Source organism: Octopus bimaculoides, chromosome 13 (assembly GCF_001194135.2).
Source record: "Octopus bimaculoides isolate UCB-OBI-ISO-001 chromosome 13, ASM119413v2, whole genome shotgun sequence".
NCBI lineage: Eukaryota > Metazoa > Mollusca > Cephalopoda > Octopoda > Octopodidae > Octopus > Octopus bimaculoides.
In genome coordinates this window covers 52,220,596-52,237,444 of record NC_068993.1, presented here as the reverse complement: position 1 = coordinate 52,237,444, position 16,849 = coordinate 52,220,596, and the positions used below count along the sequence as shown (strand labels likewise).

The window sequence follows — 16,849 nt, the reverse complement described above, 5'->3', positions numbered from 1 at the left end:
GAACAATAAAATAAGTACCAAGATTTAAAAAGATAAGACCTGGGATCAATTTGTTCAACTAAAATTTTTTTCAAGGCAGTGCTCCAGCATGGATGCAGTCTAATGACTGAAAGAAGTAAAAGATAAAGTACCAAAAATTGAAGAATAAAAAACAAGTAAAAGACGTTATCTACTTAAAAACATTTAAAAAAGATACAAAGGATAGGTTAATGTGGTAAGAAGCTTGCTTCCCAACCACATGGTGCTGGGTTCAGTGAATATCTTCTACTATGGCCTTGGGCCAACCACGGACTTGTGAGTGGATTTGGGAGATGAAAACTGAAGGAATCCCATCATATATATAATGACCGCTAAATCCACAAGTTTTTTTATTCTGTTTATTTATTTATTTTTTTCCCAAATAAACACACACACTGTATATTTTGTCTTTCTTCATTCATTTATTATAAATATATACACATATATGTATGTATGTAAGCATGTGTGTGCCTGTGTGTATCAGTGTGTTTGTTTACATTTGCACTCTGTAGCAATCATTACAAGTGCTATTGTCACTTCTCCTGCCAACAACTTGTGTGCTCCCTTCACATTTCAGATATATATGAAATAAGAAATCCTTTATTTGAAAACAGTTATGGTTTAACACAAGAAAGACATCTAGCTGTAAAACAATATAATATATATATATATAGAGATCGCTAACCACTACACAATTTTTTTTTTCTCTGCTTGTTTCTCTCCTTGTTTCTTTCTGTGTTCCTTTCTGTGGAAAAGCGTAGGCTAGAAACGTTAAAGACTTTTTCAATTCCCGAGCATTATACTAATACATCTGTTTGTTTTCTACACCACCTGTCTTCGTCTTTTGTTTTTTTGTGAATTCTCCCTATATATATATATATATATATATATATGTAGTAATGGTAAGACAACAAAAGAATGAATGAGACTTCGATATTATGTAAATAGAGTAATTTATCTGTAATATAATATGTGACAATTATTCGGTTGCCATAATAAGACTCCGAGTTTCGGATGTCGGGGAGGAAAACTGCTCTGCCATCTCATCACTTATCGAGGCAATCAAAAAATGCCCCCATTTTTTGATTGTCTCGATAACTGACAAGATGCTTAGAATTCTCTTGAAATTTTACTTCAAAAAATGAGTAATTAAGAGTAGGTAGGACAAATATTCTCAGCGAAAACAACTGGTGTTACAATATATGAAAGATTAAATATATATATATAATGTAAGAATGAATGAATTATTTAAAAAAATGAGATGCTGTAACTAATGTCTTTGACAATAAACCACCAGAGATAGATTCCAAGTAAAGAGAGAAATTGTACTCGGTATTAAACTAGCTGAAAACTGAAAAATGGTCTTCAATTTAATGATAACATTTTCCCATGACTGTCATGGTTTGAGTCGTAAAAGCATCAAAGACATTCTGGGAGGAATTTATGGATGATATAGTTAATGTTAATATTAAAGATGAAACTTTATAGTTTTAACTATCAAATACTGCTTCCTCTTCTAACAATTAAATCAATAATTTGTATGAAATATCTCATCATTAATATCAATTCTATCATTTCTTTTAATCTGTTTTAGCGATTAGTAAAACAACGATGAAGTGGGTGTGTGGGAATAACATAGCTAGACATCTTTTATCTTCCTTCTAATAAAACCAAATACATCTAAATTGCTTTGCTTCAGTGTATCACCTTATGTATAAACTACGATGAACAAGAAAAGAAAGGTTCAGTGTTTAGTGAATCAAACTTTAGACCTGCGAACAGAGAGAAAACAATGTAATCACAAATATTCTTATTCAACATAAACATAAAAAGTAGGAATAAAACTATATTTACCTAACTAAGTTTTCTTTCAATATATCAGATTTTTCCTCGGTTAAACTGTCTTCAAAATATATACATATTTTACTCTGCAATACATAAAGAAAATATTATGTAAATATATTATGTTGGAGGATAAATGAAAAGATATGGATTTTAAGTTGTCACACTTCTGTTCATTGAAACAGACAGTTGGTGTTTATATGTCTGGGCAGGGTATGTGAAAGTTATAAAGAAATAATCAATAAATGAGAGAATGTCTTAAGTGAGATCGTTGCCAGGGCCCCTGGACTGGCTCTTGTGCGGGTGGCACATAAGATGTACCATCTTGAGTGTGACCGTTGCCAGTACCGCCTGACTGGCCTTGTAGGGTTTTTGAGCGAGATCGTTGCCAGTGCCCCTGGACTGGCTCTTGTGCAGGTGGCACATAAAAGACACCATTTTGAGCGTGGCCGTTTTTGTGCGGGTGACACGTAAAAGCACCCACTACACTCTCTGAGTGGTTGGCGTTAGGAAGGGCCTCCAGCTGTAGAAACTCTGCCAAATTAGATTGGAGCCTGGTGTTGCCATCCGGTTTCACCAGTCCTCAGTCAAATCGTCCAACCCATGCTAGCATGGAAAGCGGACGTTAAACGATGATGATGATGATGATGATGATATATGTACATATATAGAAATAAATATTCAAAGAGAGAAAGATATGTTTATATATTCTTTTCTACTCTAGGCACAAGGCCCAAAATTTTTGGAGAGGGGGCCAGTCAATTAGATTGACTCCAGTACACAACTGGCACTTAATTTATTGACCCCGAAAGGATGAAAGGCAAAGTTGACCTCATCGGAATTTGAACTCAGAATGTAAAGACAGACGAAATACCGCTAAGCATTTCGCCTGGCATGCTAACATTTCTGCCAGTCCAACACCTTATATATATTTATATATTGAAACATGAATGTGTGAGAATGTGTGAATATAGCCATAAAGAAAAGAAAAAAATCTATAATAATGGCCAAGAAGAAAAGGCACCGATAATCATAAGGTGTGGCATGAGACTGCACACCCTATGATTAGTAGTGGACTTCAGGCAAGGTAGTTAATTTCCTTTGATCAACTTACCTGATGGGAGAGAAATAAATAAAGACTCAGTCAAGAGTTGATTTAATTGGATGTCCATGTATAGAGTGATGGTGCTCAAAATGTACGGATCAAAACCTTAATACACAAACATGCACACACATAAGTGGGTGCTGAAAAGTTACTGGCTTTAAAGTTATCATGAAAGGCCTAGTTGGAGGTCTTACCTTCCTAGTTATTTTTTACAGGGCTTAGAAAAACTAAAGGACTACTGCAAAAAGTGTGTGAATCTAAGAGGAGAATATGTTGAATAAAATCATAATTAACTGATTCTTTGGGTATTTTCTTTTACCCAAAGCCAGGAACTTTTCAGGTTCCCCTCATATGTACTCTCTCACACATAGACATGTACATTCTTAAGGTTTTTAATTTGCAAACATATATATTTCTGGAGGAGTTTCTTACCAAACTTTCTCAGAAAATACTTCAGTTCCAAACAGTTGTTAACTATCTAAAAAGCAAAAGTGAGACCCACACTAGAATACTGTTCCACATTTGGGACAGTGTTGCTAATCACATACAAACATGATACACACACACACACACACAAATCATACATTCAAAACAGCCATCCCTCACTGACTTGTATGTAGTAGCTCATCAACATTCTAGTCACAAGCACACAGGCATTCTGTCTCTCTCTACTATTTCTCATCTACTGCTATTAATAGTGGCCTCTTCTTTTCAAAACTGGCAAGTTTCATTCCATTTCTACAGAGACCCACCAGGCTCACTCATCTCTCCTCGCATCACCCATATTGTTTTTACTCCACTCTCCTCCAGGCCACTCACTAACCATTATGTCTAATCCTTCCTTTTTTTCTTCCTAAATAGTCTTTCTGAAGTTAACATATCGTCATCATCATTGTCAACATTTTTCATGTTGGCATGGCTTGGACATTTTGACAGAAGCTGGTTAACCAGAGAACTGTACCAGGCTCCAATGGCCTGTTCTAACATGGTTTCTACAGCTGGATGCTCTTCCTAATGCCAATCACTTTACAGAGTGTGCTGGGTGTATTTTACATGGTACTAGCATACTGCTCATTATTTCCTGCAATTGTCCACTTGTAGTGTTTCAAGAGGAACATCAACCAACTCACTCTTATTGGTCTCAGAGAACCTGTAAAAATTGATAGAGACAGCTCTTTCCTCCACATGAAACCATCAATGTCATGTAAACAGATGAATTTCATTTCAGTATCACACATTCAGTTTCTCTTTCACTTGCCTTTTTCAATACTTTTTCTTCTCTTTGATAAAGGGTACCATCCAAAAAGTCAGATACTCTTCTGTTTCTGCCTTTGGTGTATTTATCTTCATTTTACACTCTTTTGATTGTTTTCTTGCTTTATATTTCTATGCTTTCTCAGGTTCATGCTTGCACTAGTCTGACTCCATGTATTATTTGCTTGGTTGTCTCTACTTATCTCATAAGCATATTCATGCTGGATGATTTTTATCACTTTCTTTCTTTCCTTCTGCCTTTCTTTCTCCCCCACCACCTCTCTCTTCATATATAATACTACAATGGATGAATGATAGTGTTCATTTGTTAAACTTACTGACTCGCCAATCAATTGTACACTGCAGTTCTGACAGCACAGAGTAACGAGAGATTGTCTATCCGGACAGAACAAATATCACACAATATTTCTATTGAGAAGTACTAGATAACAGATGTTTCTGTGTCTTTTGGAATTTAGGAGTTATCTCTTTTATCATTCTTGACCAGAATTAGTCAAGCTAATGATTGTTCTTTTCATTACACCTCTTTATTTTAATCAAGCAATTTGCTAAGGTTTCATTACATTAAATATGTTAGCCCTACTTAACAATGGCATTTAAATATTTGCCTTATTTCATTACAGAAATAAATTTGCAGTAGTCTTATGTTTTATCTTGGAGTGTAACAGGTCTTGTAAGAAATTAGTTATAAGAATTGACTTAATTAATTATTCAGGTTCTTAAAAAGAAAAAAAAATTCACTTTAAGCTAATTATCTTCAATTAAAGTCAAGTTGTCTTTTTTTTTTCTTTTTTGAAATCTGACAATGGTGACTATACAGATGTCTTAGACATTAAACAAACTCCATTCTAGTAATAATTTTTACATTTGTCTGAGCTTTTCTGTGAAAATTCATGTTTTCCAAAACAATACAGTTAAATAAAATAACATTTTAAACACCTAGCATATTTTAGCCATCAACTTTTTTTAAATATTTATGCTAAATGGTTCACTTGAATCTAAAACATTCTTAAAAGTCTAGTTACATTCAAATTTGACCATTTTCTATTCTAAGGTAAAAATGGTCATTATTGTTGCCTTTATTTATTTATTTCTCTATCATTTCTAACTCCATTAATAATTTACATTCTTCATCCCAGCAGTCTATAACATTATTTACTCTAGATGTTAGTCTCTCAATTTTAAAATAATTGCCTTTTACTTAATTATTTTTTCCATTATTTGTTTATTCATCTTTATATTTCTTTTTTTTTTATTACACTACTACAATGCAGTAATATATTCAAGAACACAGATTTCTCAAAAGCCATCTTGGAACTATCTTTGAAGAAAAACAATAGCAAAAACATCTCATCTCTTTCTCAATTAGCATCATGCTACCAGCGATTAAATGTAAATATTTCTTTCTCCTTCAGTTTCATTCAATAACTTGATCCACTTGTAAACCTTTTAGACATTTGGAATCATCCAAGAATGGAATCAATAAATTCTACAACTTCCATCGTGTTATGTTATTTATATTCCTTAATGTATTCATGGATACAAGAGACTAAAAATACAAAAAAAAAAAAATGTTTCCAGATTGAGTGAGATTTACTCTAATGTCCTCCAAGGTTCTTTAAGATCTGCTCCTACTCTAAAACTTCCCATTAACTTACAAATCTTTTTCAATCTCATTTCAAATCCCTTTCTGCATTTGTATTTCAGAAAACAATTTGCAAGTAATATTCATGAACATTTTTTCAGTTAATTTCCATTTAGCATTCTTAGATTTAATTGAGAAATTTGATCCAATAGATTTATTGGAGAAATATAACCAAGAAAGAGCTGTGCACAGTTTAATGGAAAAAGTAGGTGTGTCTCCTTCATGCAATTCACTTAAGGGTTTTCTTTCTTTTTTTAACTCACAGAGTCTGAAGGAAGGGGTAAGCAGTACCCATAGCCGTCACAGCCCCTCCTAGATCAGTGAGGTCAATACTATTAATATTCCACTCGAACTATTGCAAATCAACAACTGCAGTAAAGACATGAGCAGAGCTGAAATTCCAAAAGGCTAATGTCCTGAGGAGGAAGAATTGAGTGTTGTGGCTAATGTGAGGCCTAGAAGATTGGACACAAAAGGGGTGGTGAAAGGACAAGAGATGAGTGGGTTAGGAATGTCTGAGTAGGGGTGGCATGAATCTCATCAGCTCCTAAAATCAGAGGCCATTATAGTAGTGGTAGAAAAGGCAGGAAGAGCAAACCACCAAAGAGGCTGGAGCATGTCTGTGAGTGACTTCATGTCAACCAGTCAGAGGTTCTTTTCTGGAAGTATTTAGGGTGCCTGAATGTATAGTTGAAGCACTAGTCCAGAAGTAGGAGCAATACTTCATTGTGAGCCACATCCAAGAGTTGTAGAATATCAATAACTGTTGGGACTTGGAGTTCCTTCTTGTCTTGGAAAGAAGAACTAGTCATTAGGATGTGGTCCCAGGTATGACCAATATTTGAAGTAATTGTGCACTCTTCATAATCAAGGGTTAAATGGTGCAGTGATATTTATCTCATAGAATCAGTGTTTGTGTTTTCTTGTTGAAAAAGACAAAACCGACATAAACCCACTGGGAGATGCTTTTCAGGTTTTTAATCAAGGAGTCAGTGTACGTTTGACATGTGAAATAAAGGCTACATGTGGACATGCATGGTTAGGGAAGGTTAGGGAAGGTTAGGGAAGAATAAAGGTAGTGCGATCATTATAAGAGTCAGCATTGTTAGTCATGGTCGTAAGTAAGTCATTGATGTATAAAAAGAAGAGAGTAAGGATAGAACTGACTCTGTGGCACACAAGAATCACTAGAATGAGACATAGAAAGAGCTCCTTCAATAAACACCACAATAATGTAATCTAATAGGAAGTTCCTAAGCCAGAAGATAAGAAATATGTGAAGCTTATAGGCAAGCAATTTTGATTTCAGACAGTCAAAACTTGTTGAGAGCAACAACAATGCTTCACTGAATTCCTCTAAAACAAGAGCACATTAGCAGGTGAGATAGGAGGGTGGGTCATAAATGGATCTGGTATTTTTGGAGACAGTAATGATGGTCATTAAAAGGAAGGAGAATATGTTACCAGTGGATCTGACCCTACAGAACTTGTACTGGTGGTCGTTAAGAAAAGAGGAATAGGTCACCAAAAGATCTAGTTTTAAAGAACCCATAACAGTTTATTAAGGAAAGGAGAGAAGGTCACCAATGGATCTGGCTTTATGAAAACTATACTGGTGGTCATTAAGAAAGGGAGTAGGTTACCAATGTGTCTTGTAAGATATTTTACAAATACCTTCTAACTTTACTTCTTTAAACCATTTACGATCATAGTTTCTTTAAATATCAAAGAAATATTAATTTTGTTTTACCATTTTATTGGTGATTTTTTTTTACATTCCTTTTTCCATGTTACTTTGGTTTGGAAGATTCCAAGACTCTGAATTTTTATACATAAAATATTGAAGCCAATGACTTTACAGGTAACTGCATCATACACACACACACACATATATATATGTACATATATACAATGCAGCTACCTGTAAAATCATTGGCTTCCAACATTTTATATATATTTTGCCATCAATCAACTCAACTGTGATATGGTTTCCATATTTTAGCTAGACTGCCCAAGGATATAACATGTTATTTGCCTCAAAGCACAATTCAATCAGAAAAGCATACACCATGCCAGTTATGTGCGTATGTTTATATTATGTAGAGGTGGGGGAATGGAAAAATGTAGAAAGACATCAAAATCATGGCAGAGCTGTGTCTTCTTTGCTTGTCTTCTATAAAAGTCATGGATTTATTCTGTGGCTATGCATTATTACTAACAACTGAGTAATGTTAATAATTACTAACCAAAACATTAGTTTTTATCTTTTAACTTTAACTTGTTTCACACATTGGACTGCGGCCATGCTGGGGCACCATCTTGAAGGATTTTAGCTAAACAAATCACCTCCAATTGTTCTAGTTGTGTTTGTTTGTTTGTTGGTTCGTGGACAAGATATCATAAGAACCACTGGATAGATTTGGATGAAACTTACAGGAATGTTTGGCCTCATGAATGGCACAAACTGATTAGATTTTGGGATCGATCTGGTACCGGACAAGGATTCTGGATTATTTTTTCTGTCTTTTGACTTAATTTTTGAGAGTGGTCATGGGACGGTCATGGCTGGAATACATCTGACCGTTGGTCTATGCAATCAGAATCAACTTGGAACAGAATAAAATCAACAGCAGGTTTTACAAGACAAAAGCCTTGCGCAACAAAGCAAAAATATAAAACTGAATGATCAAGCAGTTTGTTTCAGCCCTTGCAATCCATATGCATAATCACCTTTAACCCTAAACGTTCTACCTGTTTTATGATCAAACTGGCCAGATCTGACCTCTCACACTAACCCTGCAATATCATTCTGAAAATTAACACTTATCTCTGCAAAAACTCAAAGCTACAAAATGATTTATGATTGATACAAAACGAGAATAAATAATCATTACTCCTGAGAGAATGTGAATGCTAAAGGGTAAAACAAATAGGTATGTCTGCAACACTCCAAGGACACTGGTACACCGTTGGTTACAATGACGAGGGTTCCAGTTGATTCGATCAATGAAACAGCCTGATCCTGAAATTAACATGCAAGTGGCTGAGCATTCCACAGACATGTGTACCCTTAAACATAGTTCTCGAGGAGATTCAACGTGACACAGAGTGTGACAAGGCTGGTCCTTTGAAATACAGGTTCTAATCATTTTTGCCAGTTGAGTGAACTGGAGCAAAATGAAATAAAGTGTCTTGCTCAAGGATACAATGTACTACTGGGAATTGAACTTACAACCTCACAATGATGAGCTGAATATCATAACCACTAAGTCACATGCCTTCACCCAATAACATTACAACAGCATCCTAAGAACACTGTTTCTTCAGCTCAATAAAGGAAAATATCAAAACAACACATACACACAAAACTAGCAGCAACACCCATAGTGTTATTAGCCCTAAATATGTATAAGGATGCACACTTCCTATAAAAAATGCAGAAATGCAACAGCTGTTATATTCAGACTGGGCTCACTTTGCCTGTATCCATTGTCATCACAATAATAATAATAATCTACAGACAAACACAAATAAACTGGACAATGAGGAAAGCACAGCATTCTCAGGTTGTTTACACTGCACAGCATACAACCATCTACAGCAAGTCAGAGTGTGCAGTATGGTCTTTGACTAGACCTCCTCCATATACACAACCTGAAGCTGTGCATCTGTGGATGGGTTGCACTTAATCACTCTACTTAGAATCTATAGATCAGCTTGATCAGAGATAGCTTCAAACTACAGATCAACAACAATCAATAAAAACAGCATTAAGAATAGTCAACAAAGCTTTGTGTAATTTCTCTAGTAATCCTATGACCAATTCTTCAGCATGTTCTTCTACAGAAAGAAGCTCTTACGTTGAGAAAGATTATCTATTGATTGGTTATATGTAAACGCAATTTGTTTATATGAAAACAGGTTGCTTTCCTTTATATTTAATTCAGGCTCCAAATATTGAATTAATATATATATATATATATATATACACATATATATATGTATATATGTATACTACAGCCTGACGTCTCTATTAGATCAACACACTTTCCACTGTCTATACGTCTTGTATTTGTACTGAGATGCTATTGAACCATGTTTGTATGGCTGTGTAATGTATTGATACTTGTCAGTATATGTACCTGTTAGTATACAAATGTTTTTTTCTCTAAGTACATGAGAGTAATTATGTGTAAATAGAGTGTGTATAAATAGCAATCTATGTACGAGTGTATAGACATGTATCTGTGACTATACGTATCAGTGTGTTAATGACTGTTTATTTTCTCAGCATCAGTTTGGACAGCTTTAATGAAGAGATTAAATATTTGTAGGTTGTCTGTCTTCTAAGACATTACAGCTGCTACATTTTACATATAGATTACACTACGGGACATTCCCCCATCAACTTGTCGATTGAAGATCACAACAATTTTAGCACCTTCGACAATATTGATCACTCCAACAATGCCAAACAGCACTGAGGCTACCAAGAAATGCCTGGATTGTTTTGGTCTACACTTTTAGATTTTGTTTCATTTTTAAAATTTTTTTTGTTTACTCTGTTATTCATGAAGCCACCATGCAACATGGTGTGTAGCTGGATACAAACTACAACACTCTCAAAACATAAAAAGTAGCTGTCACTTTCCACAAAGCAAAACGAGGAAGTTAAAATAATGATACAGAATTACCCCACTGGTTGTTTTAGCAATTATGGTTTCTAAACACTGTTTCAAATAACTTGTCTTATATTCTTATGTACCCCCCCCCCCTGCAAGTTAAATCTTACACCAGTAACTGTTAGACAGAGAGACTGGTCTGAACATCGTTGGCCACCTAGATTAATGATGCAGGTATGTTTATATGCTTAAGAAGTTTGTTTTAGAGTCATATAGTTTCAGCTTTGTCTCACTGCATGAAACCTTGGGAAACTGTAATCATCCTCGTCATCAATGTCATCGTTGTCATCATTGTTGCCGTTGTCATCATTATTATCATCGTCAGTATCATCATCATTTCATGTCCACTTTCTATGTTGGCATGGGTGATTAGCTATTTTCTTAGATGGGTTGGAGAACTTCATCTCCTAAGTCTTTCTTTTAGTTTTGTATCTTTGACTGTATATCCTTCCTAACACCAACCACTTTGCAGAGAGTCTTGGGTGCATTTTTTGAGGCATCAGCACTAGAAAGGTGTAATGTGTTTGATAAAAACTAAAGGAGTCTCTTGACCCTACACTTAACAGAGTCCACTGGGTACTTAATTTTATTATCACATCACCATTCGAAAGGATAGGGGTGAAAGTATAATGGATGGCAAGTGGGGTTGAACGATAGAAATCAATATCAAATGATGAGGGGGCAAAAATACATGGGTATTGGTTGAAGTCTTTTAAGTAGTATGCCTCAATCCTGTGAGTGGAACCTGGTAGACAAAACCTGTGAAGAAGCCCACTGTATGTGTGTGTGAGTGTGCATGCACACATGTGTGCAAGTGTTTGTGTGTGTGTGTGCGCATGTGTATGCATGTGTATGTATCTGTAATGTGTGTCTATATCTGGATGTATGAATGTATGTGCATGTATGCTTATACCTTTGGTTATTTGTTGGTGAAAGATGTAAACATCAGCAAAAGAATTGCTTTTTAAACTAAGTCCATTGAATTACAGAGACATTTTTGCCACTCTTGCCAGCCGAAATGCAGTGAACCAGTGCCAGGCGATGCTATTGTTCATAAATCACATTGCCAAAATAAAAAAAAAAACTACATGATAATCGATGATTCTGAAGAGAAAAGGAATAGTATTGGAAGAACATTATGAGAAATCACTGAGCAGGTGAAATAACATAGGTTGGACATCTTATGCATCGACAGATGTAGAAATTCCAAAAAGATGAATAACAAAGTCAACTCTAATAAGATTGAAAAAGGAAAACAGTTTGGTGCTCCACAATTTCTGCAACCTGGGAATAAAATGTTTTGTTACCTTGAGAAAACAATATAAACTTCAAGTCTGTTCCTTCTACTCTTTAATCTAAGATTTTAAAAATCTTTTACAGTGATTTAGTCTAAATAAATATCAGAATTACACCGAATCTGTTCCAGAGAATGTTTGAAGTTAAATCTTTACATTAGATTAAAATAATGAAAGCAATATTACATTTGGGAAACTTATAAAATCTTGAGTAAAAATGACCAAAGAACGAAAAACAATCATTAATTAATCCAGTTAAATTTAAAACAAATACGTGTGCATATCTGTGTATTTGCATATAAAGTGCCTAATTTGTCTATGTGTGAGTATGCTTGTATTCGTATGAAACAGCAGTGAGGTGGAATCTTACTAGAAGCTATAGTCTTTCTTGAAAGAAATACATGCAAAAATGTCACTAAATCAATTAAGTAAAACTTAATTAGTCAGAATCAGAAGCATGAAATGTAATTACAAATCAAAAGACTAGTTAACTATCACATATAGACAGACTCTGCAGAGCTACAACCACACAATAGTTAAACAATTAGAAAAAAAACATCAATTGGACTTCATCAATGAAATTAAATTAAATATATTTCAAGCTAATCCGAATACTTTTGTTAGCTATATGGTTAATATGTCTATCTCCTGACATATATGAAGTCAATTCATAGCCAACAATAGTTCTAAGGCAATTTAGTACATCACTATTTAACCATAATTATCAGTAAATGACATGTCAAAAACCAAGCTGTTTGATCTCCGACTAATTGACAAGGTTGATGTTTTTTAGATTGTAGTTTGTAGATTTTCAGTTTTAATTTATTCTAGACATCTAATCAAATTTGTGATTTAACTGGCAATGCTGGCTTATTAAATGCAATGGTGGTAGAGAAATGTCTACAGCTTCTTTTAGAATACAGAGATGAACGTTATATTTTGTTAAAATACCTTAATAATTACAGAAATATTTGAACTACTGATAGACCAGAGTCATTGAGTTCAGTTACTGGTCATAACCCATAAACAGGGCTGTTTTAGCAGCATTATAGGCCACCAGGCGAATCAATACACTGGACCCTATAATATTTATTTACTGATAGCAAAGCACAACATACATAGCTTAGAATCAGGCCTCTTGGCCTGTGGGGGCCCTGGGCAACTTGTCCAGCATGCCCATGCCTTAAGATAGTACTGCTCATAAATTGTGTTTAGGGTAAAAGGGTAAAGATCCCCTTTGGTCATGAATGACCATGAGATTGCACCTAGAAAGTCACCTTCTAAGGCACAAGTCCGGGCAAGGTTGTTTCCAAGTAAGGTAATATTTCTCCAAAGACAAAGGTACATTCAAACACACACATATGTACATACATATATTGTCATCATCATTTAATGTCCATTTGCCAGCTGGCATAGGTTGAATGGTTTGACAAGAGCTGGTTAGGTCAGGGGCCACACCAGGTTCTGTTGCTTGTTCTGGTATGGTTTCTACAGTTGGATCCTTCCAAATACCAACCCCTTTACAAAGTGTACTGGGTGCATTTTACATGGCATCAGCACCAGTGCTTTTTATGTGGCATCATCACCAGTGCTTTTTACATGGCACCAGGCTTCTCTTCTGTTTCCATCAACCAAATCAACTCACAAGGTTTTGGTCTGCCTAGGGACTATAATAGAAGGAAAACGCCCAAGGAACTATGCAGTGGAACTGAAACCAAAACCATATGGCTGGGAAGCAAGCTTCTTAACCGCACATCCACATTTGTGCCTATAACTAGGAAACCATTATTTCATTTAAATGTTTTGATTTCAAAAGTGTCTTGAAGTAAATGAAGTAGAACTGAACTGAAAGAGTAGAGTGGCAGAGCAGGAAGCACTAGCAACATAAAACCAAACAAAACAACATTTGCATTTCTGTGAGTAGAAATTATACATTTAAATATACTGAGGATTAACATAAGCTATATAAGTTGACACCGAATAAAATATTTGGTAATATATCACCCAGTGTTTTGCATGATCCCACATGAACTTATATACTGTGAAAGGAGACAGAGTTTTTAGAGTGCTACAAGGATTGTCTCATAATATTTATTGTGATGTTCTGTATTCTGAGTTCAAATCCAGTCACAGTCAACTTAGCCTTTCAAAAACAAAAAACAAAAAACAAAAAAAAACAAATACCATCCCAGGTCAGTTGTTGGCAGAACTGTTAGAGGGTTGAGCAATATGATTTGCAGTATTTCCTTCAGCCCGTCATGTTTTCTTAGTAATGTCTGCAATGTCACTGACGGCAAGTCATATTGGCTTTGACCTAAGTCAGCAACCTTTACCTTTGAATAAACAACAGCAGCATGGAGAGAAGAGACTTGCATAGGCAACTGTCAGTCTCCCTCAAAAGAAAAGAAAAAAAAATGAATGTAGCTATAGGTGCAAGAGTGGCTGTGTGGTAAGTAGCTTGCTTACCAACCACACGGTTCTGGGTTCATTCCCAGTGTGTGTGGCAGCTTGGGTAAGTGTCTTCTACTATAGCCTCGGGCTGATCAAAGCCTTGTGAGTGGATTTGGTAGACGGAAACTGAAAGAAGCCCGTCGTATATATGTATATATATATATATATATATATATATATATATATGTGTGTGTGTGTGTGTGTGTGTGTGTGTGTCTGTGTTTGTCCCATCAACATTGCTTGACAACTGATAGTGGTGTGTTCATGTCCCCATAACTTAGCGGTGCTCCAGCATGGCCGCAGTCAAATGACTGAAACAAGTAAAAGAGTATACATGTGCAAAAGCAAAGTCAATGACCAACAGAGGCCCCTTATGAATGTATTATGCATCTCATACATACAAGGTGTTTCTACACAGTTTCCATGTGACAAATGGTGAAAGGACACTTCATACAGAATGAATGTAATATAAGCAAAATAGGCATGAAAAATTTGCATATTTTAGTCATGGAGATAGTGATGATGGTGTCTCTTCTTAATTAACCTCAGTGGTTTTGTGTTCTTAAATATGCTAATTTTCCATTAGTATTTCTAATTAGACTTTTGATGTTTGGCATTTATATGTTCAGCTCTACTTAATAGCTGACTTTCATGAGTAAGGCACCTCTGATTAATTAACCTTAGTATTTTGTTTTCCTAAATATGCTAATTTTCCATGTTTTCTTAAATTACACAACTGTAATCCTAATTATTGGTTCACTTATCACTGCTTCTATATGTACAGCGAAGTCTATGCTTTTTACTGGGGAGGTTTAATAATACTTAAATATGTCCAGAGTTGTTTCCCATACTTTCCAAAATATTGGTTTCAGATTTGGGCACAAGGCCAAGAATTTTGAAGGGTGGGTATTAGTCAATGTCATTGACTCCAATACTTGACTGGTACTTTATTTCATCAACTCAGCAAACTGACAGAAGACAAAGCATAGGAAGGTTTTTGAGCCCGTTATTATTATTATTATTATTATTATTATTATTATTATTATTATTATTATTATCTGAAACAGTTTGATTCAGCTCTAGAATTTGGTTAACTGAGCCTGAATGAACCAGGTTTCTGTAAGAACCCTATGAAACTTTAAGCTGCACGGAGCTGAATGAAACTGTTTTAAATAATGATACATGTGACTCCTGACGACAATGAAACTCACCCCCACATTTTTTTTATTTTACTAGAAATGCGAGTAGTAACATAATGTAGATCTAGATAGGTATAAAGCAAATATGATGGTCATGGCAGGAACATCTGTTTGGTCAGGGATGATCAAGGTGTTAAACATCAACATCATTGTGTCATTGATACCTATCAATATAGGTCCTTAAGGAATAGAAGACAAAGACATAATAACCACAAAGGATTTTTGAAAATAATTACTTCTAGGCAATCCTATTATACTAAAGAAAATGTATATGCAATCTCATTATTGCTTTGTTAATTGTTAATTTGCGTGGCCTTCATAGGATTTTCGAGCGAGATCATTGCTAGTGCCCCTGGACTGGCTCTTGTGTGGGTGGCACATAAAATACACCATTTTGAGTGTGGCCGTTGCCAGTACCGCCTGTAGAAACTCTGCCAAATAAGATTGGAGCCTGGTGTTGCCATCCGGTTTCACCAGTCCTCAGTCAAATCGTCCAAACCATGCTAGCATGGAAAGCGGACGTTAAACGATGATGATGATGATTTCATAATTTATTGTTAAAGGTGCTGTTGCTATATTGCTTGGATGCTGAACTGATGATTGAGACATCTTGAACTGAAATCCTCTTAGACTGAAACACTATTTATCTCCCTATTATTTAAACAGCAGTCACATATATCTTACAGATGAGTAGTGAGAACGAGAATATCTTTTTATAAAAAAATATCCACTTCAGCAGTTTATGATAAAGTTTGAAAATGAAAAATAAAAAAAATTAATAACCGACACATGATGGCAGAGAAAAAAAAAAGAATGAAATAATGTAAAAACGCGAAACAAAAAAAAAGAAAAAAAAGAAAGAAAAACGCCAACAAAGAACTCAAAAACATAGACTTGAATTTATTTAGCTGTTATAATGAGAATGTTTGTTAGTTAAATGTCATCCTGAAAAATCTTTGAATCAAACAACAACCAGAGCAACGCTGTGTTGATGCTATCTTTCACAACGTATATGGCTCGGAGATTCATAATCACTGGTTTAATGAGAAGAATGGAAAAAGAAGTGGTAGCAGACGTGTTAGCATAGCTTGCAAACACATGTCTGTAAGTGACCCTTTAAGAAAAGAATTGCAGCTTCTGCCTGACATTTCAGGAGGACATGTGAAATGACGGTTTCTGACCTATTGCTCTACCATCTTATGCAGCAGTGCAGCAGAAAGATAAAAGGGAAATACATAATACATACACACACATATGTATGTATATGTGTATATACATACTCATATACAAATACATATACATATATATATATATATATATATATATATATATATATA

The 16,849-nt window shown here is 35.0% G+C and overlaps 1 protein-coding gene across 4 annotated transcripts in view; it reads right to left on the bottom strand.

The window, feature by feature from the left end:
• LOC106877721 (cGMP-dependent 3',5'-cyclic phosphodiesterase) overlaps window positions 1-16,849 on the bottom strand; it is a 434,395-nt gene that overhangs the window by 337,654 nt on the left and 79,892 nt on the right. For all 4 annotated transcript variants that reach the window (XM_052972474.1, XM_052972473.1, XM_052972475.1 and 1 more), the window contains exon 3: window positions 1,873-1,946. In XM_052972474.1, coding sequence (XP_052828434.1) covers window positions 1,873-1,946 — 74 coding nt within the window. The remainder of the gene's footprint in view (window positions 1-1,872; window positions 1,947-16,849) is intronic.